At 39.9% G+C, this 25,934-nt stretch overlaps 1 protein-coding gene across 1 annotated transcript in view; it reads right to left on the reverse strand.

Moving 5' to 3' along the window:
- Positions 1–25,934, reverse strand: part of PPP1R9A (protein phosphatase 1 regulatory subunit 9A) — a gene marked incomplete at both ends in the record, with an annotated part of 137,608 nt that overhangs the window by 54,164 nt on the left and 57,510 nt on the right. Inside the window, 3 exons of the mRNA XM_084279913.1 lie at positions 3,664–3,768; positions 7,898–8,018; positions 8,530–8,662. Of these exons, the coding sequence (XP_084136039.1) occupies positions 3,664–3,768; positions 7,898–8,018; positions 8,530–8,662 (359 nt within the window). The remainder of the gene's footprint in view (positions 1–3,663; positions 3,769–7,897; positions 8,019–8,529; positions 8,663–25,934) is intronic.

Raw genomic sequence — 25,934 nt, forward strand, 5'->3', positions numbered from 1 at the left:
GGATTACGAAAGAATTCCCTCTTTCCTTGTCTCATAGGCTATCAGAATAGATCAGGTGGGTGCTGACTATCTTCCTATAAAGCAGAAAGAATAATGGAATTATCATCGGAAAAGCCAAATCAGTTGGGTCAGTGATCTTCCATTTTGGTATGATAACTCTTCTGAATAGTCTAAAACCTGAAACAATGGATAAAATAATCATAGCTTTTCTTTTCCTGCCCCTGTGAACCTAGAACAGTTCAAAAGGTAAAAGCCATGTCTTCATTTTCACAGATTCTTTACTGTTTCAGCTACAGACAGTCTGGATACATTCTTCTGGCAGACACACTGCAAAAATCTATTCTAGGTCAATGACTTCCACTGTCAGGATCATTCAAAGTGTTCAGAACACTCAGTGGAGAAAAATAAACCACTAAGTATTGGTACTTAGTAAGGTCTGTGAAGAGGTATTGACTGCATTTATTGTAAAGAATTAAGAAGTAGCTTTAATGTCATCCTGTTCATGAATGTCCTTTATTTGCAACTGATCTCACATAACAAACCCTGCTACAAAACCTAGCATGCACTTTGACTGGATTAAGGATAAAATGGCTGTATAGATGCATTATAAACGTGAAGCAATGCCAGGGAAACACACACAGATCCCTGTGTGTACAGGATGACAGGCAGAAGGAAGATACACACAGTTTATGCTGTGATCGCAAGTTAACTCCACTTATTCAAGGAGTTCTATAAAATCCACTAAACTGGCACTATTGAATGCAGGCATGTGACTAAGTCTGTATGTGACTTCTGTGAAAGAAGGGCTCAGGAAGTTGCCTTGGGTCTCATTAGGTAGGGTGTGTGATTATACATTGCCTACACACTCGTAGTACAGCTGGGACACTCGCTGCAAGGACGGCAGAAGGTATTTATATAGCAACAACCTCTCCCACTGCTCCTGCCTCCTGTGGTGACATGGATCATTACTGGCAGCTCCATGGGGACGTGCTCTCAAGGGTCAGCAGCACTGCTCACCATGCTGCCAGCAGGACAGCGAGGGATTTTGCCCCAGAAGATCCTCTTATGTTGTCCCTAAGGTTCTGGAGCAGGTCAGGTGCAGAGGTGAGCTCTATCTGCCAAAGACAGTGGAGACGAGGGATTTCTCCATTCCAGCTCTAACAGAGCTGTAAGTGGGAAAGAAGATCTGTCAGGCAACAATTGTTCTCTCCACAAAACGAGCAGCAGGCAGGGCTCTTTCGCCATGCAGCAAAAGAAAAGCAGTCAGCAAGACCAAAATACGTCATTTTCTTTCACATCTAAATTCATCAATATTAGTTCTCACTTGCTTTACAGGCAAACATTTAAACCTACAGTGAAACCAAAATGTCAAGCACCCTGAAATCTCCACACAACAACTTTGTGGAACCATTTCTGATTCTGAGCAGCTAAAGCCAATACAGTTCATCAATGCCAGCAGAGCATCAGACAACTCAGTAGTCCAGGACAAGCGAGGCAGGAACCTGCGCACCGCAATGCTCAGCCATCTCACCAAGTCTTGCTCACACCATACCACAAACCAAGAATGAAATAATGCATTTCTCACCTGGCCTGAAAAACATTTCAGTGTTTTTTTCCCCATGAAGATTTAAATGAATCAAAACCAGGGCGAGTTGCACCGAATTCCAGCCATTCCTTTCCTCTCATTAGACATAAGCATTAGTAAGATGTTGCTAACCACATAGGATGCCAGTGTGCATATAAATTATTATATATGCTTTATTTAAGGGCATTTTAATATTGCTTCATAATTAACATTCTATTTTAAATTTTATTTTTAATTTGACATTATTTTATGAGGTTTTTAAATCTAGTTGTCACATGAATGCACTGGGTCATTTTTCCCATGAAAGCTCAGTATCTTAAGATTACTTACAAGGAAGAATCTAGAAGCGCACACGTATCTCCTTGATAAATGAGACCCGTCAGAAGCCAGTGATCCCAGTGCACAAAATACATAGTACACCTGACAATGTGAGCTCAACGACAGTGAAGAAATACAGTCCACTATTTTATGGCAAAAGGGAAACCAGTCTGACTGTAATTTACTTCTCAAGAGAAGATTCTGAGAGCATTCCGTGTGAAAATAATTTGGTGTTACTTCTTTCATCCAAACCCATTATTTTTCCATGGAAGCAAGTATTCTATTTTGTAACTTAGGCAATAATATTTACACAAACTGAGCCAATTCTAAATGCATATAGTACATGTTTTTTGTGAGTGCTTTTTTCTTTTTTTTTTCTTTTTAGCTAAAATATCAAACACAAAACATACATAGCATTTCTTTTGTGTACTGCAACACAGGAAGACATTATTCTCTGTCATTAGGATTTTATATCTGAAGGTCCCAGCTCTGCAAAAAACCTAATAAAGTATATACTCGTTTTTACAGTAAACTCAGCAGGAACCCAAGTAGCATGAGTCAGCCTTTGCAGAAATAGTACTGATGCAACTAAACCTGCAAATGTTACACTAAAATATATTCACCTGTAAATACACTAAAATTTGTAGTAACTTTTTTCCTAAATAATCTCTTTCAAATAAAACCTTGATCAACCATTCTCTGTAGAATCCATATTGCAGTATTATTCCTTAATGTCATGTGGGACCAGGTATGGAATTATAGTGGAAATGTGCATGCCAGCATATAGCACCACCATCTGAGGGGGACTGCATATATTACCACCTCTAGTTCAGTCATGGTTCAAAAGCAGTTAGCCCTAAACTCATCAATTACAGAATTCAACTGTATTCCCTAGAGAGGATTTTGAGCCAGAACCAAAGGGTGGCTACAGAATGGCTGCTGCTTTGCAATATGCCAAAGATATTTTTGCATTTATTTTGTAGAGTTAAATCTGTACTGAAATTAATAAGCTATTAAACAGAAAAGATATCTGACTGCATAGGTTTTAAAATGGCAAACCAGTTCATTTCTAGGGAACTGTTCTTATTAATTTACAAACATTTTACAGCCTTGTATTTACATGAGCTCAGAATTTTGCTTGCAGTCTATATTACATTTTCTAGCCTATGCATTATTGTATGGATTTTCACAGGGATGCCTTCCAATGAACCACAGCAGAGGAACAGAGTGCTGCGACTCAGGTAGCTCAGTGAATAAATACTGGGATGTTACATTCCTCAGCTTGGTATATGTTAACACTACTGCATCCAGACCTCTCCTCTCTGTGCTGAGGTGGCATCTGCGAGCACCAGGGATGTTCACTGCCTTACTCCTCCCTCCTTGGGGCAGTAACGTGGCCAGACTTCCCAGTGGAAAAGCAGGGAGGAGATCAGTAGCACCACAGTTTCCATCTGACCAACACCCATGACCTTTGTCATTACAGCTCAGACAAACAGTTTGAGGTCCGCGAAGATCTGTGAGGAGTCATCTTTTATGGGCTATTTCAGCTTGTTTCAGTGGTCGTGTTTCAAAAATCTAAGCCAGAACAAAAATCTGCAATACCACAGCTCATCCCTGCCTTGGGATAAAAGCAGAGAAGTCACAAAGAGGCCAAAACCTCTGACACCTCCAGGGCATATTGACAACCCTGTGAAAGAAGCCAGGTAATCTTAATTCAATTTTTTTGTATGTTTGTTTCTCTTTCCTTCTAAAATACTCACCTGACTTTCCCTTTGGTGTTTCTAAGAACAGTTGCAGCAAAATTTTGTGTAACGCCAACCAGACTGATGCCATCAACTTCCACAATTTGGTCATTCACTTGGATCCTTGCAGGGGAGAAACACAAAGATATAAATAATTGTGTGGATTCTTGGTGAATTTTTCAGCAAAACTTAGCAGAGATCTTCTTAGTTTGATTTTAAACAAAGACTTTAAACAAAAACCCAGTCACAAAAAGATTGAGTTAAGAAAAATGCATCATTCATTCCTCGCACACAGACATCTCACAAATGCAGCTTCAAAGTTACCATTGCAATTAAAATAATCCAGTCACTTTCCTTGTATATAAATACAGCAATACAAACTCTTGAATTTGCCATATGACTTAAATTAAATGAGATACTCGAACAGTTCTTATATCATTCTTTCCTAAGCCAATCTTGAAAAAACAGCATAAGACATAGCTCTGGTATTTCACACTAATGGAAAAAAAATGCACTATTTAACTAAAACAACCTGCTCATCTGTGGAGAAAAGAGCTTGTGCATCAGACTTAATTGTGACCTACTCTCTTAAAATATTTCATCTAACTTGTTCCAAAGAGATGAATTCCCAGTATAAATGTGATCTTTCTCCACACAGTAATAAGACCTTGGACTGTTTTAATAAAGAACTCTCTCTTTGAAACCAAACACCTATTTACAGTCAATACAATGTTTGATGCAGGAAAAGTTAGGTGGAATAAAAACTACGCTGCTTTTATCTGAAGCAAGCACTGCTATGAAATCCCTAGAGCAGGCATTACACTCATCTGGATTACAAATGCCTGGAAGGAGGACTGCTATACTAAAATGTCCTTCAGAAATGCATTAAGTCCTATCATTACAAAATTACCCTCCCCCATCCCCCATTCAGAACTTGTCAAAGGGAGCAATTTTCACGTACTGAAATGGATGCTACTGATACCAATGACACAGTTTACAAAAGAACCAAGAAACAGCTATGAAAAGAATCCCATTAAAATGATATGAAAATACCTAAATTAAGCTATCTGGTATCTTATAATATCTCAGAGATAAGATTTCTTTTCAAAGAACACAGACTTCAAAAGAGAGCTGAAGCATTTTGACTTGGAGCACTAATTTCTCCATCAAGTCGGAGGCAATGCTTTGCAGTTCTACATGTGTTCAAGCGCTACCTTCCATTCTTGGGACTCCACTGATGAGTAAGAAATACAAGATTTATCCTTTGGCAGCCTCACACCATGGAATGTCACTGTTCTGGGCAGGATCTCCCTTCTATATACAAGAAACCTTGAAAAAATTATCTTTGTGACAGCCTATAAGCTCCTCTCTTGAATAGTGTATCAGGCAGTTTAATCTCAAAATTTTATTTCCATTTTCACTGAAGCATTTAAAAAATACACCAATCACACTAATTTTATTTTCATACTGTAAAATTAAGTTGGCTTTTGTTTTTTTAGCTTTAGCAAACATAAGGTGCAGTCAGATGGCCACAGGAGCTCCAAAAAAAGCAGTTTAAGAAGTTGGTGCTCACTGATTGGGAAGCTGTCACCCTCCTGGCTGAAAACTAAATGGTGGAAGAACAGTCTTCCTCTGTCTCTCAAATTGCACTTCAAACATGGACAAAAAATTAGGCTCAGATTTGCAAAGCCTGAAATATAGAGGTTTAACTGCTTTTATCATTAATAACATTGGTAATTCTTCTGACAATTATTTTCTAATGGTCTTGGCTTAAATCTTTGCCTATGTGAAGCAGCACTTCAGTGAAATAGCAAATGCAAAAGTGAACTAATTAAAGTTGAACAAAATTACTTGCATAATTACTGCTCTGTATAATGAAGCAAAAATTTAACCTGTGCAGAGACATTCAGAGATCTTTTCAAGTTAAGAACTGTGTCTGTTGTTCTCAATGTTATGAAAATACTTTAAAATGTGAATGACTCATCACCACAATAATTTGCAAGAAGCTGCTATGAATTCATCCAGGAAAAGATTTTATTTTTCATTTTCGGCCTAATGACTGATTTCATATTGTACACTCTATTAATAATCTCTCATTATTTATCAACATGATTGCCTTTGGATTCATTTTGGAGGACCTTTCAACACAATGCCTTTGAGATGACAACTGAACACAACCTGTTTGTTTGCACCAACATGAATCAAGGCAGTGGTGTTCCATCACTGAGAGACCCCTCTGTACAGATTCTGAGTTTCCCAGAACTTCCTATCACGACTCGATGAATCTTTCAGTAAAAGATGGGAGTTACTCTACAGTTATTCTAATGTTTTAAATTGTAACTTGAGCAGAGCCTGCTTGAAGGTTGCTATGCAGTTACTTAAGAGTATCTGATGCAGTTGCTGAAATACAGTTTTATTTTCTGTTAGGAGACTTTGTTTTGCTATCAGCGTTAATGATTAACTAGGCTTTTCACAGAGATGAAGTTAACAGGACCCTTTACAGTGATGCAGATTATTACAGAACTGGCTGCTCCTGACTAAGAGGATTACATATCCCTTTCCCAAGTGAATGATCAGTCAGGCTCTCAAGAGAGAAAATCAGAGGGCTATTTCTCAGCTGACTGAACATTCAGCCAGTTGAAAACCAACACAAATATTAGAATGGTCAGAAAGATATTTTTTTCTCAGCTGACAAGCTCTTTACAGATGCCACCTAGGGAAATAAAAGACTTGTGATTGAACATTAACTTCTGTAGCCCACTCAAACAGAAAGTGCAGATCATCATAGAACAGTAGTGAGCAACTCTGATTTTTCACCAGAGAATTTCACACAGAATGCCAGTCGTGAGCTTAATGCCTTATGGCTGAGCTCAAGCATAGCTTTCAGAAAAAGATTCACTTAAAGTAATGGATGAAGTCATGACATCTTGAGGTGTCAGCTTCTTCACTCCCCTTCATAATTTTTAAGCCTATGATAAATAAGTACTTGGCTTTCAACCTGGGATCTTACTGCCAAGATCTGTAAAGATACCTGCAAGCCCAATGTGGAAGATGGTTTACTTCAGTAGCTTCAGAGCAATGTTATTGTTGCAACCCCTGGCCATGCAGAGCCTTCTGATTTAATTTGTGTGGGGTTTCCACAGCAGAACAACCTTCTGCCTGGCTGAAAAGTTATAGGTGTTCATCAGTAAGGAACATGTTACTGCAATACATTTTTTGGAAGACAGTATCAACTTCTTAGAGTTTATTCTTACTCTATTTATCTGTGCTTGTAATTGCTATAATTTGTAACTAATATAAAAAACTATTAATGGTAAAAACAGAAGTAGCGAATACTACATTAATTGCTAATGTATCAGATATGTAGTATTTTATTTGCATTGCAAATTTACAAGGGGTATGCACTGGGGCAAAGCGACATATAAGGGTTGGAAGACGTTTAAGAATGCTTTTCATTATTAAATGATTACACAGTAGAACGTTTTTCTCTCTTTTAACAAGAAACATTGGTCTGATTGTGGCAGGTGTTGTGCAACGCACAGATAGCTCTGTCCTGAATGACAGGAAATTGTATGCTCAAAAGGAATTCTTTAACTTGCACATATCAAGTAACCAATTGGTGAAGCAACCAGGTTTTATATGAGCACTGTTTAATACTACAAACACCAATTCAGTTCTTGAGTGGGCAAGAGTTATGGTACAGCTCCCTATTCCAATTGATTAATGTACTTCCAGTGCATTAATAGGGGTGATAACTGAGCTGTAAAGCAGAAGACTATGCATATTAGGAAATACAGAGTATCAGGCTGTATTAGTACACTTGAAAGGATGTGTATTTAGTAAGAGTGTAATCAGTCAGATACGTTAATTATTCTCCTAATCAAATGTTCAGCAGGTATTTTTTTCATAAGCACTGATTGTTTAGAGGTGGTCTGAAGCTAAAAGAACATATAGGAGGCTCAACACCTTCAAAACTTTTACATAATTTATAATCTCCAGCTTTACTCAGGCTAAAGCATCTGGGTTTTCCGGAAGTCACAAACACACATCTTAGGCAATCCTGTTCTCCTTAAACAGCTCAAACTCAGTACACCAAACTGATGTCTTCCCATAACCACATCAGGTATTTGGACCTTACTAAGGAAATTTCTGAATTTTACAGCTTTGAGTTATGACATACATTAAGCAAACAACTCTCATAATTCATAGTAACTACTGCTGGGAAGATTTCCAAATACTGACTCTAGTTTACCTGCCATCTCTTTCTGCTGCCCCACCTTCTGTTACTGTTTTGACAAATATTCCCAGTTTTTCAAGTCCTGCATCTGCTCCAACTCCCATTCCAATAATGCTTATGCCAAGTCCATCTTCATCTGTGAAAAAGGAAAGCAGAAAATTCTTACATTGGATTCATGTAGTTATATGTATATATTTCTATGATTCTATAATATGTTAGGTAAACATTTATGGTCTGGTTCCTCTTGGTTTTCCACGTCAGTAATATTAATATCCTTTTATTTCCTTTTACCAACTTTATTATTCTACCATTTTAATTGCACACAAAAAATATCACCTTCACCCTTATGAGGAGCTCAGAACTACAATCAAGATTTTTAGTCTTCCAGTGGAAGACCTCAAAGACATCAAACACTGTATAAAATCATATTTCAATGGAGTGACACAAAATAATCCACTTAGGAAAATGAAGAACTGTATGTCTCTCAGCTGCTTCTTTAATTCCTTATCAAACATTTCTATAAATCCAAAAAGCCAGAGTGATTACTATAACAAATGCATGGAAATTCAAGATAGGCTCTGTAGGCATGTATAGACTTCTTCAGGCATGTAGCTCAGTGTCACAGCAACTGGAAAGGGCACACATACCTTTTTCTAGTTCAACTGGGAAGAGCTCCAGCTTTTCCACACGCTTCTCGAGTTCATATTCAGCTGATGCAGCCACTGGGTCAACTTCGTCATTTCTCCTGTCATAGTCTTCATTGGAATATGTATTGAAAACCTGTGGAAACACACCAAAAATCACTCAACTACTTACTCCAAAAAGACTTCCAACTTAGGAAAACTGCTACTACTTTGTCCTGTGGTGTTGCAGAGTTGCAATATCTAGAGGTTATTAATGTACATTAATCCACCTATGGATACCATTAGACATTATGCTCCATATTATGTATCAGTCTTTCAGGAGAACAACATACATACACAGCCATGGGTATTTTTTAAACTGACTGGGTTTGCAGGTTTATTCCAGCTCTAAAGCAGTAATTTAATAATGACTACATTAACCTGATTATACTATTTATGCTGCTGTCTATCCTACTTTCAAGAGGAACATGGTCTTCAATCAGAGATTATTCAGACCTTCAGGAACTTCAAACAGCGAGGAAAATAATATTTTCATATTTTAGATGTCAGAGTTTGCCAGCCTAATTCACTTACCTGTCCACATCTGGCAGTAATGAAAGAATACACAGTGGTAATAATTATACCAAACTTCAGCCCCAAGCATATATCATGTTCATTACTTCAAATAAAAGAAAGTAATTTCCCGTATCTCCTCTCAATCTTTCACAGACACCTCACAGAAATACAATTGTGTAGCCATGTTTTTCTATATCACCATCCTCTTTCAACATAAAACACTGCATCATGCTATGTAGGTATATTAGGTCTTAAAAAGCCTGCTCTTTTACAGCTTTGCTTGGGGTCTCTACCAACTCTCCCTGGAGCAAGGATGCCAGCCTGCTCCCCAGCACAATGCCAGGAACTAGGCTCATTTCCACCTGAGGTTTTGCCTGCCCAAAAAACTATTAGTGCAGATTAATTTCTTTTAAACAGTAAATACATGAAAATGGCAATATGAAACCACTATTCAATACTATAAGTACAGTAACTGCATTATGGCTACCATAAAGCTACTGCAAGAAAACCTCCCAGCTTTATAAAAAGCAGCTGTTGGAAGACAAAAGACCTCAGCCATTCCATGGAAATTTTAACTCCTGTATTTTATAATGTGAAACACTTACTAAACTGCTTCTTCCAATATTGAGATGACAAACTTTTTACAAAAAGATGAAAGGCTGTTTGAACTACATCATGTTCCTAAGAAGCCTTCATAAATATATGCAAAAGGTAAGTAAAATAAGTCCCATACTGAACGCTGCCCAATGCAGCTGAACATTTTATGCTGCTTTAGTATGCATAAGATTGGAGAAAAGACACTGATGCTGAAATAAGCATAAGGAAATGTAACAATTTACTTGGTCTATAGTAAACTGCAAAATCCATGTGCAAGTTCTGGCCATGCACACACAAATGGAGAAGCTACGCAAACAGCCAACCCCTTCAAAATGTAAGTGATCACCTTCAACTCCTCCTCTAAGCTTCTGTTTGTGGATGCAATTTGCATCGGGCACTCTTTGAAGCCTTTGAACAATGTATTAAATTCTTCTCCTTCTGTTAACCCCACTGGGTGTTTCAACTACCAGCCTTCTTCACTGTGGTCTTCTCTACAGGCTGCCTGGGAATCTCTGGTCCAGTGCCCGGAGCGCCTCCACATCCAGCTTCTTTACAGACCTTGGTGCCTGTAGACTTGATGCTCTCACATCTCCCCACTCCGCTCTTCAGACTGCTGTTTCACAGCAGGGTTTTTTTTTCCTTAACTATGTTATCCCAGAGGCACTACCACCATGGCTGATGGGCTCGGCCTTGGCCAGTGGCAGGTCCATCTCGGAGTCAGTTGAAGTTGGGTCTGTCAGACCTAGGGGAAGCTTCTAGCAGCTTCTCATAGAAGACACTCCCATAGCGCCCCTGCTACCAAAGCCTTGCCATACAAAGACATTACAGCATCTTTTGTACATTGGTTATATGATAATGATCTTCTTCACTGCCTTCAACATGTGTTTTGACTAGGGGAAGAAGTAGGATATTCTTGCATGTCACCTCATTTTGCACAATCACATTTAATGGTTGACTGATTCTATTAAACGAATCTCTGGGTGTTAAAACAATGAAAAGAAATTCTGTGCTTGGAAATTTTCTTTCTTTGCGAAAAAATATGTCCATGACAGTAACAACCTGCTTGCTTCATACAGTCATGAGAACTGTCACTCAAGATCTTACTTTGCTAAAAATATCAGGAACAGTTATAACTTCTTCCTCAAGGTACGCTTAACTTGATTTAAGTAGACCTACTTGCACCATGCCTGCTGTCACTGTGTTTCATAGAGTGTGTGTGTTTGTGTGACTTCAGACTCATGGGAATTTTCCCATTTTCCGTGAATTAAAAGATCTGGTTATGCCATCACACTGACCAAGTATGCACTACAATAATGTCTACTGAGGCAATACTTAAAGAAAGGTCTTTTTCAGGAAAATCCAATATATCATTTAATCTCTGGCTGTACCTCTCCTAGAATTCACGGGAAAAAAAGTTTGTATGGAATTTAGCTGTGACATTTACTAGGATTTATAACAGCACTTGTAATCTAGAGTGTAAATAAAAAGCCACCAACAGTGGTGACAAGCCAATGGATACCAATGATCAATGTGTCTGTCAAAACAAACAAACCCGGAACAACTGATGGGCTCACTCCAACGCTGCTGTTAACAGAACATACTTCTGTCTTCTCTGAAGTGAAAGAAAAAGGTCATCAGTGATTCATCCAGCATCAAAATAATGACAAACTGTATGACCAAAGAAAGAAGCAGGTAATATTGTCAGCCATCTGGGTGTCACCCCAGGGAAATCATACATACACATATATGACTACTTTCTTCTCTTTCAGAGAGCAGTGACAGAGCACTGTCTCGGTAAGACATATCACTAGCTATAAAATTACACTGCAGACTCTATTTGGAAGAAAACCCACATTTTCTACTATTTCATTTTATGAGTAAGACCAGAAAAAATGAAACTTTTTCTTGGAAAAAGGAAGTTTTACAAGTTTGTGGCATTTTCTTATAGCTCTCAGCTACCAAGAATGTTCCCAAGATTTTGTTAGCAGTCACCACCAAGCAGTGACAACTCTTTTTCTTTTTTTTTTTTTAAGAGAGTCAGAATGAAGATGAACTATGAAGAGGCAAATGGGCTTTCCCCCCCCCCCCCCATGGGCTAGTCAGCTTGGCGCTACATTAACCATGTTATTAGTGTTCACACTAGAAACTCTGCAACACAAAAACCAATTCATCTGATGCCCTTAAGTCCCGAACATAGGGAGCGTACACTGGATATGCCTGTATGGTCTTAGCAAGCCATGCTACAGAACAAGACCTGATTCCAGGTTCAGCTCCTGCTGACTGCCTCAATGTCTGTGATTTTTACCCCTCCAATGACTGGTGAACACCAAAGAGGAAGAACTGTGAAAGAACTGGATACCAGCTGCACCTCACTGCAGTAGGTGTTCTACCACACCTTCAGTTACTCAATTCTCACACACACATAAATAGTTTCTCTTACATGCAGTTCCTGATTACACCAGGTTGTTCCACATCAGACCACAGCCAACATGATAACTGTGCAATACCAATTATGAAAATATGCTTTCCACCCACTATTGCTATGCTGTCATAATGCCTGCTCATCGTGCCTCTATTCAGAAAGCATATACAGCACCTAAGATCTGACCCAGACATCTGGGTGAGATGGATCACAGTGCATAGGAAAGCAGAGCTGCCAAAACTGGGACAAACACAGTGAACATCTGCCAGCAATTCATGCCTCTGGCATCCACTATAGGGAGGCGAGTAGGCACCTCACTGTAATGATGCCATGTGAGATGAATAAAATATTACTTTTCCCAAGCATTTACTTATTTCTGAAAATTCAGGGTAAAGGTTTGGGAATTCTGGTGTGTCTATTTTGAAAGTGATGCTAGTCCACGGAGTAGTAATTACAACTTGTGCTCTGGACCCCATCATTACCATTACTGTATGTGCTGCTGGTGGCCACCAACCAGCTGAGCTTGATGGCCCTTTTAAGTCTTCAGAAGTACTCTCTAGCTGATGAAGAGCTGTCACTGAGCAGAGAATGACACCTTCCAGCAGAAGAGACTGGCACTGCTTGTGTGAACAGTAAACATTGCTGAAACCTCTCCTTAAACCTGCACAATCTACCTACCTCCTCTTTTCCTTTCATCACTGTCCTTGTGCAACATCAATCAAAGACACTTAACAGAGGCACCTCCTGTCCCATTATAGAGAACAGACTTGCAGGCATGCTTGCAAGCATAAAACCCCAATGTTATTAGTCTTGGGATGCTCCAACATCCTCTTCTTTTTTCACAGCTACCAAGGCAAGACCAAGGCCAGAATTTGGGTTTCCTGGGTCTTGTATGGAGCCACAGTTGCAGAAACAGCAGCCGCATACTGTAAAGGGACCAAATGTGGCTTCCCTGATGAATACCCTATGGTCACTGCTTTAGCACACATGACAAGCTCCATCAGAGTGACAACTGGTTTTACTACCCTTCTTGTGTACCATTTTTAAAACTTCAAAAATTTAAAAGCCCTTTGTTTCTTGCCTTCTTTGCAGACAGCAGCAGCAATCAAACGGGTCACCTCTCTGCAAATACTAGCGAGAATCCCTGAGAATGATCGTCTTCTCCTGGCCCTAGGTCATTACTGTGCAAACATCCAATGAAGGAAGGTGAATAATTACAGAACTACCTTTCAGTTTGATCTTTTTATAACTCATCTCCAGGGTATGCTGTGTAATTGCTGGAGGAGAGTCACAGAGGGCTGTCTCATGTTCACAGAACAAAACCTGGCACAATGTCTGCATCTGGAGACTGTGGACCTTACAGCACAGACTCTAATCTTTTTTTGTCACACATTTACTTCTCCATGTGAATCAACTTATTTGTCCTGTACTGAAACTGGGAGAAAACAGAAATGTGCAAACACTAATGGGAACTAATCAACCTGACACCGTGGATCCATCCTTTGGCAACCTTAATTATAATGATAGCAATAACAATTTCCTTTGGCTGGTTCTGCCACGTACATCCTGTTGACTTTGGGAAAGATGAAAACCCAGAGGCTTGTCTCTAATGAAGACATGGATGGAAATCATAAATATTTTGTATGGTGAGCATAATTATTAATCACAGCAACAGCTGGAATTTCAGAACAGCTGAAAACAGACCAGTTTTGTTGTGCTCATTAGCAAGAATCCAAATAAGGAAACATAATGGCTAAGTAAGTAATTTGGAAATAGGATATTCAGAAAAACATCCTAAGTCATGGATGACACCCTCAGTACTTTGTCAGTCTGGAGAAGTCTTCAAGTCTAGAAGCATGCAACAGCATCTCCCTACCGTCTGTGAGGAGGAACAGGTACGTTTGCAGGGTAGCTGCCAATTTCTTCAGAGCAGCTTTACAATCACCTGTTTTGAATATAAATTGGACTGCTGGGCTTCCTCCACCTAGGATGAAAAACTCTCTCATGGGGAGAGATGTGAGGAAGAGCCATATGAATGCCATGAATGTCAAGCACGCTCATGGACATGATGCCGATCTACAGTGTCGCAAATGTAGCACAAGCAGTTGTAAAGAGTCCTCCTGTCCCGCACCCCTCCAGGGCAGGAGCCATGCACAGCACACTCTCCAGCTGTGCTCAACAAGCTAAATGAGAGAAAAAATAAGCCAGAGTTTGTCCATGTGCTCGACAGTCTCTCTACAGCATAGCTTCACAGAGGAGAGAAAGCTTTGACAATGTCTGAAACAAGTGTCTTTTCTTTTTTAAAGAAGGTGTGACGAGGTCGCTCTGTCACAGTCAAAGGGAGTGAGTCAGTCAGGAGGAGCCACCACAGGCTTCCTCCAGCTTTCCTAGCTTCACGCTCCCCTAAAGCCTGCGTGGGCATCAGCTGTCACTAACGCCTCAGCAGGGAAGCACCAAGGAGACATATCTTCCCAAGAAGCAATTGCAGGGATGAGACACAGATGGGAATTAGACAGTTACAATATTGAAAGAAACTGATTGTCTAACACCAAAACCAAGCCTAGGGTTCCCTCAGAAAGCTCTGAAGGAGAAAGATCTGTCTTAAGTGGCCTGAAACACTGGCAAAAAGACCCTGGCAAAAGGGTTCTGAAATCCTAAAAGTATCTGAGCTCTAGATTTCTACATTCCAGAGACCTCTTCTGACATGCAACAAGGAGCCAGGAGCAACTGAAGAAATTTTTTTTTATGGTACTGATGGATCATCTGCTCTCAACAATGAGAGGACATACCCGCCCACTCTTTGACCTCTCCGCTGCATTCACTGTTGTTAAATTATAAGGTCCTTCAGGTCAGCAGGGCTGCAGGGACTGAAAATAATAGGCCTCAACATCCAAGAAGGATGCAACAATGTATATAGCAGCACATCCAACCACTCTTCCACTACAAATCCCTTACCTCGGCCTTTATACTCTGTGTAGCTCAACATTAACATACTGGTATAAAAATGTGGCCTTGGCACCCTAAATCAAGTAGAAGGCCAAATTTTCAGATTTGTTTGTCATCTCAGTTTTTCTATGTAAAAATAGGATCTCTGCCCAATCTTACTGCCACTCGGCTCGGTTTTAGTTGTGATTTCTTTAAAAACATTTTACCAAAGAATTTCCTGGAGTCGGGGAAGTTACACACCCTACTATTCACTGTCTGTTCAGACTGCACTAGTGCTATAGCTGAGGTACTAGTTTTGGTGCAATTTGTGTCACCCCTTGTCCACGTAGCAGAAAAATACAAAATCACAGTTCCTGGAAATGAGGTGTGTGTCCCATGTGAAAATGTCATACTGTTTCCTTAATTAAGACAGGTCAGAGTAATTAACAAGTGAAAATAAGCCCTGCTGCTAAAGAGTAAACCCAAAGCTAATACAGATCTGTTCTTAGAGCTGTTTCTAAGAACATGAAAAATTTTCCTGACCATTATTTGGCTAATATTGTGTTGCTATGGATGGATGCTATGTGACGAGAGAGATCAAGATCTCATAGCACCAAGTTTTCCTATCAGTGATACCTAAAACCTTGCCCATTGAAGGTAAGTTATATTTTTACTTAGGTAAGTAGAAGATAAGTAATATTTTTATAGTAGTAAGTAACATTCTCTGTGTTGAAAAGATCCTGTATTGTGTGTGCTATGCTAAGGAGGATCAATGAGGAGATAAAAGACACTCTTTTCTTACAGTGAGTTTTCTTCACTCATTGTGAGGGGAGACTTTCCCTTCTGAAAATATCCAGTCTAGGAAAAAACATCCAGCAGTTCGTCTTACAAAAGCCAGATGAGTTCTGACAAACTCCATTTCTCCAGAGGCTGACTCTCTGACTCCATGAGTGAGCTAGCAGCACTGCCTCCTTCATGGGGAGGAGGAACCCCTTTGACTTCAGCTGTGCTTTTTAAATGTAGTTTGTTCATTCCTCTACAACAGCATGTATCACTGACCCAGTCTAAGGCTACCCTGACAGAGATAATCTCCAGTCACCTGCTAATTACATGCAAAGCCACTGCCGAGCAACGCTCCTCTTTCAGAGACTCTGGATGATGAGTCCTCTGCAAAGCAATGAGTGCTGGGACAATACTTCAATGAAGCATTTAACAAAACCAAATGCAGCCTGTCCTATCACTCCTGCCAACAGCAGTTCAGTATCAGGGAGAGAGCGAGGGTATCCTGCAGTTCAAGAGTGAGTTACTCCCAATGACAGCAAGCTTCTGCTGAAAGGGAATTACTCACAGGCTGAAGCTTTGACTAAAATTTGCAGTAGCCTAATGTGGCCTTTCCGAGGCTGCACCCATTTAAGGTGGATTTAGGGTCCACAGCCTGTTGCAAGCAGGTGGGAGGGTAGACCTGCACTCTTTTTAAAGGATTTGAGAACAAGATCAGCTCCTCTGAAAACACATTAATACTTACCCACCTAAGAAACTATATAAAATGCAATGCTGGTCTCTTAAACATGAAGAACTCTTCATTATATAACACCTTGTGTCCTTGTATGCAATCTTGACCTAGCGCACAGTGAAAAAATGACAACACTGAACTGTCTCCTCTTTAAGTCCTCGTAGACTGGGCTTGCGCGTTAAGAGCAGCAAACCTGCTCACATGGAACTCCAGGTACACTGTGTCATGAGAAACACAGATGACAGGAATATTTTCTTTCTTTTCTACACAGGCAACAAATTATGGTTGTTGAGGGCAAATATGCCTCTCAACCAACCCTTGTAGAACTTCAGCTGTTTTCTCATGGCAACCCTAAAAACCCAAACAGTTCACTCACTGGCAAGCATCAAATTACTTCAACACAAAGAGACTGAGAATATTCCTCTGCTCTTTTCTTATTAAACTGTTTTCCGTGCTTTCGCTGCGCAACCCTTTGTAGAGTACCTGAACATCAGACCTGCCTTTTGCTGGAATTAAGGCAATCTCAGTAACTCAACTTGCTTATCCTGAAAGGGTCACCCTGGTCAGGCTTAAAAAGATTCACTGGTATTGAAACATGGCTCGCATGGAGTTCACAACTTGCACAGCTACCAGGGTGCTGTGTCTCAGGGTTTTTTAGTAAGCAAGGAGAACAGCATGGTGCACTATAACCTGGAACTGAGAAAAATATCTAAATCTAATATCTAAATCACCTAATCCGAATATTCCTAATTTATTTGCATCTAGTGACTTGTTACAGTTCCATGAGGTTTTTTCCTTTCCATTCTTCCACACCCCCCTTTTTTCATCATAACCATTATTACAAATAGGAAATTCCAATACAGTCCTTATTTTCTCTTACATTAATGGTACACACTAAATGACTGTCACTGAATTCTGTTTGATTAATTTTGCAGACCTGAGACTAAAGCTTCTTGGGCAGTGGATTTTTTTTTTTATTTCCTGGTGATGCAGTAGCTTGGAAGCAGCAGTATAATGGGATGAATAAATGACTAGTGGGGTGACTCCCCTGAGTCTTACTGATCATACATGATTCCCAAGGAGACTTTTTCAGTTTCGTGTGCTTCACAGATACACTTCATACGCATTCCTCTGCCCTGATAGTGCTGTTTTTAAATTCTACTTTGTATTACTGAACGTTAATGACAACAATCTACTTAGCAATTGTTTGTATCTTCTGCTGTCTATTTTTGGTCAGCAATCCACAATTGAGAACTAGAGAATAAAAATCAGGAAACACCCCCCCCTGCATTTGTCATCACAGTAAACTTGACAATTGCAAAGAGCCAAGAAATGAGCTCCACTGTACTGCAATCCCATGAAGCTCAAGGTTCCTCACAAAGTCTCTCCTGCCAGGCTTCTTTCACAGATCCCGGATGGATTTCAGATCTAGGTACAGCAACTTAACAGGTTCCAGCCTACAACAGTGCCGTACTGGCCTTGAAACCTGAATGGCTTTGTATGACTGTAACTGCGTTTTCATTTCAGGGCAAAGTAAAAACACTTGCCTACACCTTGAGAGTGTCTCCAGCCAGTAAAACAAAGCAGCACATTGATAGCTATGCTATACCAAAATATATAAAAATATCAATACGGATATTTTAGAAGAAAATTCATTTCCAGTGTGACAGCAGATATATTTTATCACTCTTTTGGCAAGTCCCTGCATTGCCAAGGTAACAAACTAGCATGCTCAAGTACTCATTGCATCTTCGAACATAAAAAAAGCATGCAAACCAGAACATTTGTAGTAAACTGAGTTTGACAAATTAATTATAATACAGTACAGCCTTGAGTCTGGACCTTTGGTGTCCAACTAAACCCGTTTAAAAGGATAGGAGAGCATGAAGCAAAATTGCAATTTCTGTCCCAGATATTTATTCCCAAATCTGCTGCAGTGTTTCTTCCAGATCCTTGCATTGCTGCCAATTTACATCACAACTGAGGGTGCTATTTTTCTTCTGCCTTCAAAAGTGTGACACATGAGCTAGCCAAGAGTAAATGCCGCTTCTGGTACCAATTAGTACAGACTACCATACAGTAGCAATGTCACCACGAATCAACATGTCAGTGTTTCTTCTCCCAGCAATCTCACTCTCTCCCAGCCTACAAGTCAGGATGTCCAAACACACAGTAAAAATGCCACACATGTTCTCAGAGACAAACACCTGAATCAAAATACTTGCTATTCATAAACCATTCTTATTTCTATTTAAAAGAAATCTTAGCAGAGATAAATTGTATAACCTGCACACTCACTGAACATGAATCTGCAAAACCAGTGTTTCACAAGCAATTCTTTTTATTCATTTGCAGATGTCAGAATTGTTAAGAAAATAATTCAAAGGAAAGAAAGGGCACAAAAAAGTGATCAGAGGCATTAATTTAGAAGTCTTGCTGAATAAATTATATAGAGATAATACATCCAACTCTGGATTTATTGTGAATTTATGACATTTTATAAAAGAAAAAAATACAATGCTTTTATATATGTATATAAACGTACTATAAACAGCACACATTGCTACCTATCCTTTACTTAAAGCAGAGAAAAGAGCAGAGGTGTAAGAAGAGTTAGGTGGAAACAGTCTGACTTGGTGTCCACTTCTGTCAATATTATGTCATCAATACAAATCCTATTCTGCTTTTTTGAGATGTAAAGTTGCAAATGATGCAAAGGTTTTTATGACTCTCTCACATGCCTTGTTTCCTTCCTAGGAGCTACCGCATTTGGCAACCTTACCAATACTGCTGCAGATGCAGCAAAGACTGAGGGAGACAGGGAGAAAGATCTCCAGTGCCAGAAAGCAGATGACTTTACAGCCTTGCCTCAGAGCAAGGTGTAATAAGCAAATGGGCTTCCACACGAGACCATATTGGTCATTGGCCTTTCTGAATCTCTAAAGCCATCCCTTTCACAATAAATAAATTCATATAAAGATCCTAAGAAATGCTTGGATTTTTTTTTTAATGAGAAATTCTTACTTAATGAATTCTTTAATTGAGATTAGATTACTAAATAAAGTTAGTCGTGTGGTCTAAAATGACTGTGGGAAAATCTATTATATTCTCTTAAGAAAACCTCAGAGAGCTGTTAAACTCTTCCTTTGCAGACTGCCAGCACACAGACAATTCATTAATTAAGTACACAGCTTAGAAGTTGAAGCACAGCTTAAATATGACATTAGATAGTAAACAGCCCTTCAACCAGCCTTCTGGACAGGGTAAGTATAATCCTCCAATGGAAAGTGGGGTTAATGTTACAGGGAGTATTAGTTTCTAGTACAAGCGGGTATTTTTCTACGTTGACTAAAATGCTCACGATCCTACGGAATCTAAAGCCTTCAGCGGCCTATTGTTATATTCACATTATCATCACCATGCAATGACATGAGGAGATCAATTAATGGGGCGTTGCTTTAATTCGGTAGGAGTGCTGCACCAGCTCGCACCAAAACCCAGCCGTTCGGCCTGCTCGTGCCGCTGCCTGTACCCAAAAATGGACAAACAGACAGAGGCTAAAGCGGATTATCGGAAAAGCTTCTGTAATACAGCAAAAGGTTTGCTTGATTTTGTAAACATCTTTCAAACAGAAAGTGCAATGCAGCATTCTCAGCGCCAGATCACTACTCAATTACTTCATATTGTAGACTTACCAATCCCTTAATTGCACCTGCAGGCAGAATTAATTTTGGCTGACTGCATTTTTTCTAATGATAGTTTCACATTCACACTGTTTAGCAGAATGAATTGCATCCTAGTAAGATGTAAAACTGCCTAGAGTAAGCAAAAGAATGTTTATCCATTAAGCATTCATACTGAGTGTATTACATTACAGTTAATCACACCAATGCTTCAAAAATCAGACAGTCCGTATTTCCAGAGGAATTTAGTCCCTCTAATGCCTCCTCATATGGTACATGGGGTAACAGAGGCTCTAACACAGCCAAGAACAGAGGTTCTCTGGTCTGACTGCATAAATGGTTCAAATCCACCAGCTCTAAGTGCAATTTAAAATACAGTATTAACGGAGCAAGAAGCAGAAGGTTACAAATGTGTGCACACATTATATCTGAACAAATAGACAATGGGAAAGAAGGATCATGGGGGTAAGCCGGTATTAATGAATAATGCTAGCTCGGGATGAGACCACTGCAATAATGCCACAAAGTGGGGATTCAGTACATATACACACGTTTACAGTGACTCAATTCAACACTATTTTTGGACATTTTTCAACTTCAGTGATTGCTACAGCATCAGGCACTAAGTCTGGTAATCAATAGCAACACTGACTTCATCAACCCCAAGAGGAAGAGATGGTAGTTTATTTTATGATTGCTTTTCACTCTGCCACTCATCTTGTGGAAAAACTAAATGAGCAGAAAAAAAGAACCCAAGCCAAAACCCTAAATGAGCATAGAGAATACAGTAAGTTTTGGTCACATTAAGTGTTTACACAATTCTACTCTTTGTACTCAAATTTACTGCGTAAATTCATATTTCATAGATGTTCCCTGCACACTAACCTGTGACAGATTTGAAATTCTGGAGAGCCAAATGCAAAGCTGTCCTGGTTCTGGCCAGGCCAGAGTTAACCTCCCCAGGCAGCCAGCACAGGTGAGCTGAGTTAGCCCAGGTACAGGATATGTTTCTAGCCAGCCGGTGGTTGCTTCTACCGTTGTGAGCACATACCGCTTGCCTTGGCCTGTTACGTAATCGACCTGCCAAGACAAGTGGTTAAAGCCTCTGAGGACAAGGGCTGAAATACAAATACGGATGGGGTAGCGGTAGAGCATGGCGGGCTCGAAGGGCTGGGGTACCAGTAGAGCATGGGACTCTTCATGGTAGTGGGGTGCTCGAAGCAGTGACACTGCTTGCAGGGCTATTATTGCTGTGCTTCAAAAAGGCAGAGCAGAAGACTTTTGCTGGTCCCATTCATACCACCTCCTTATCTTAGTGAACATGAACCTTCTCCACTGACAGCTGATGCGAGAAGAGAGTCCAGACTCCTGTCATGTCCCTGTCATTCAACATGCTGGAATACAACTCAGGAAAGCTACAGGACTGAAATCAATGAAGAGTGGGAAAAATACATAATTTTTTTTTCTCTCTCTCTTCTAAAAAGAAAATGGTTTCAGCCTGTCTGCTGTGGGAAACAGGGAGCATGTACATGTGTATTTTGTTGACTTCTGGGGGGGGAGTTCTGTTTGGTTTGTTTTTCTTAAAGAACTTTGGTGTATATTATTCCCCATGTGAATGTTGTGCTTTACTGCTCCGGGACTGACCAAGCATCCCCCTGTGCTTAATAGTTCATAATAGTTCCAGCATGCATGGCTACATCTGGTAGCAGGTGGGACACCAGGTCTGTACATGTCTGTTACTGGATGTGAAGACATGCATGGTGTTAAATATGAACCCACCTATGTCCCCACCACATGTCCAACAGCAGAAGCTGCTATGGAAGCAGACATACCGCCAACAAACTCCCAGAGCTTTATAGCTGACTTGAATGAGACACAACTTCTTGACTGGCTTCAAACAGAAATAACCGAAGCTCACGAGAAACTTACCACCTTTGTGAGGGAAAGTAAAATATGAGGCTTAGCTATCTGTCCAGGTTTGCCTGAGTGGAGGGGGCGAAAGTACAGAGCTGTACAAGCTACAGAAAAACCTCTCTGTATGTTGGGTCAATGAACAGAGCCGGGGCATCTACGAGAGAGCTGTTCAGTTACTGCACCAGCTGAAGTCTGCAGCACACAGCTGGTATCACTGTCACTCACAGTAACTGTATTCTGGGTACAAACAGCTGCACATTTCTTTTAAAACAGACACCATTTAGTAGAAGCTGGATATACTCCAGATTACAAATGAAAATGAGTATAATCTGTGTATCACATGCTTTAAACCCAATACTGCAAGCCTTTCAATAATCTTAGCATGATTTTAATGGTTACCCCTGTCTAATATAATTAATAAAGAGCACATATCCCAAAATCTCTAAAAAATCCTGACATTCAAATGTTTTTTAAGTCAACTAGTGTTCATTGTCTAAAGAACTCGGCAAGGCTGTGACTCTTGCCTAAACTAAGGGCTGTGAATAATCAACTAGAGGAAGAGAGTAAACTAATCTTATGAAACTTTGTTAAAATACATTTATGCATATAACCTTAGCTATTTTTAAGAGTCCCTAAAAAAAAGAAAAAGCACCCATCCAAGTTTTTCAAAAGCATATATTCTAAAATACATGATATAGTTATGGTTTTTCAAGAATACCCATCAGTGTTTAAAGGATGCTTTTTTTTGGCATTACTGCTGTTCTTAATCAAACCTCATAGACCAAACATAATGAAAAACAGAAAAGAACTCAAAGTGATCTTTGCAAGTCCTTCTTTGGTATTACTAGCAAAAGTTAGTACTAGCTCAAGAAGACCACACGTGACAATGCTAATGCTCACAGGGTGTCTGTGCAAGGCAGACAATTGATACAAGGCATACAGAACTCCTGGTTGCTTTTTACCCCTGAAAAAAACCCAGGTGTGAATAAAATCACTGTCTTGGATGAGGGAGTTGGTTAGATATAGGTAATGTGGGAAAAGAAATACATCAAACCGGTAGGCCAAGCTAGTAAAACTTTAATCTTGAAAACTTTAACTGTACTGTTACTGATTAAAGACTCAGAGAATCTAAAAAAAAGGTAACAAAAGAGCACTTTTTGCTTATAAGTAAAATCTTGGGGAAAAGTCTTTTCTATTGCACTAGTAAACTTAATAACCACACACAGAGTTCTGGCTGTAAGCTCAAGTTTTAGTTTTCAATTCCTTGCAGTAAAGTAAGAAAGGAAGCCACAGTGTTTAAACGGATACTATCAACCACTTCAGTCTTGAAGGGAAGAAAAGTTTCCACAGTCAATTGAAGAGTAAACCCAATGAAAAGTGCATGCCAGAAGGTAAAATATTATCCAAACATATTTATTGCTCAAGACCAAGAGGATTACCCACAGATAAGTGGCTGCATGAATGAGTTCTTGCTGCTTGAGCACAGGAGTGCATCCACTCTTGGGTGAGAAAGCTGAGCAAATACACAGATCAGGTGGGTATCCTTCCTGGCTCTGGGCCAGTATGGTTTTGAGAGATGGATTCTGCAAGTATAAAGTGGATTCCATCCACTTTTTTTCAAAGAAAAAGGAAAATCTTGCCTCTTTAGAATTCAAAAATCTCCAGAAGCAGGAGCACCCCACCACATAAAGCACTGAATCAACATCATAAAAGGAAAGTGCTCAAAAGACTGGAGGAGAAAAAGAGAGTCAAGTTTTAAAGTGCAATTGCAACAGTGGACAGAGAGTCCTTATCATGTAACTTTCCAAATGACGTTTTAATCCAAATGGCTAAATGGTTTTGCTACTACAGAGAACATCAACAGTAGGTGGCTGTCACAGAGAATGTGTCCAGTTCAGGGCTCCCCAGTTCAAGAAAGTCAGAGAACTACTGGAGAGAATCTAGTGGAAGGCTGCAAGGATGATCAGAGGACTGGAGCATCTGTTGTATGAGGAAAGGCTGAGAGCTGGGTCTGTTTAGCCTGGAGAAGAGAAGACTGAGAGGGGAACTGGTCAACACCTATAAATACCTAGAGGGTGGATGTCAAGAGGAAGGCATTAGATTCGTCTCTCCTACTGACAGGACAAGGGGCAATAGGCACAGACTGGAACACGGGAAGTTCCATCTGAACATGAGGAAAAACTTCTTTATGATGAGGGTGACAGAGCACTGGGACAGGCTACCCAAAGAGGTGGTGGAGTGTCCTTCTCTGGAGATATTCCAAAGCTGCCTGAACATAATCCTGTGCAACCTGCTCTAGGTGATCCTGCTTTAGCAGGGGATTGGACTAGATGATCTCCAGAGGTCCCTTCCAAGTCCCACTGGTTTGTGATTCTGTGAAAAAGATGCAGAGAACCAGTAACCTTACAACAAACAACTAAAAACTGCCTGACAATACTTTGAATTAAAAGCAACTTGAACATATGATGCATATTTCTGTTTATTTATCCTGAAAAGTATGAGACACTGCTTCAACTTATGCTTTTAAAATTATTTTATCTGATTGAGCAGGCCTCATAAAAGGAGTATTAAAGTAATTTTACTCTATCTACCTTAAAGCTGAAAGCCTGTCTGTCTTGCCAAAAGGGCAACTGTCACAAGCAGCCTTAAATTCAAGCTTTCAGATGGTGACTCTACAGTGTCTTCCATGCCCTAAGTTTAACTTTATTTCTGATAAATGTCATAATGTAACTCAATAAAAATACAAACTATAATTATTATTTTTTTTATGTTATTACTGCTAGCTAGCAAGGAGGAGATTTCTGGAAAAGCCATCATATCTTTGTTTAGGAAAGAACTGGTATTTTATTAACCCAGTAGACTTTTCTGAGCTTTATCCAATATGGGCATTTGAAAATCACATGCACAAAATGGGTTCTGACACATGCACACAAAATGAATTATGGATGCAAGATTGGCTCTTCATACTCAAGTTTTGTCCTTGCTTTAGCAAAGCTTTAATTGTCTTACAGCTCGTATTGATTTCTGCCGAAACAGAGTAGGACAAAAATCCTTCCACTGAGTAGTAAGGACTATTTAAAGGCTGTCGCTTTGCCTTCTGAACTGCTTGATTAACTAGGGAGCTATACAGGGAACCAGAAATTAGTCAGCAAGAGACTACTGCTACACGATAATCACCTAGCTGAAAATCCCTCTGTGCGCAATGCAAGATAATTGAATCTAGGTTAACCCTGGTTCATGGAAGCTACCTCGAACTGCTGCTCTACTATCATAAGAGCTTGCCACTACCAGGTACAACAAAATAAATCCTCTGCCTACCGTCTCCATGGCATGTCATTAACGTGCCAGATCCTTAATGTAGGGTGCTGAGCAGACCCCACGTAACTGAGCGATGGAAATATTACCCCTCCTCTAAGGCTGAAGCCCCTCATGAGGTGCATGAGACCTTGACAAGCCCACGACACAAAACCAAGCTCTCACATCTAGTAAGAATGCCCTCTCAAGTAAAACCAACACGGTGAGTGGAATGCACCCAGGACAGCCACTGTGTACAGCCCAGATGTGCTACACGCAATCTGGAAAACTGGAAAAAGCTCTTCTCAAACAACAGCTATGAAAAAAATACAGCATGATTCTAGGTAGTAAAAGAAAGCAATCATTCTACAGTAAACTCGTCTTCACTACTTTCTCGTCTAGTACTAATAACAAAGTAAAATAAAATACACACCAAGGTATGTTGAAAGAGGGAGAAGCCTCAAACCTGGCAGCTTGCAGGTACTGACTAATCAAGTGAGAGAAA

This window comes from Gallinula chloropus (genome assembly GCF_964237585.1).
Source record: "Gallinula chloropus genome assembly, chromosome: 2".
In the NCBI taxonomy this organism is placed as follows: Eukaryota; Metazoa; Chordata; class Aves; order Gruiformes; family Rallidae; genus Gallinula; species Gallinula chloropus.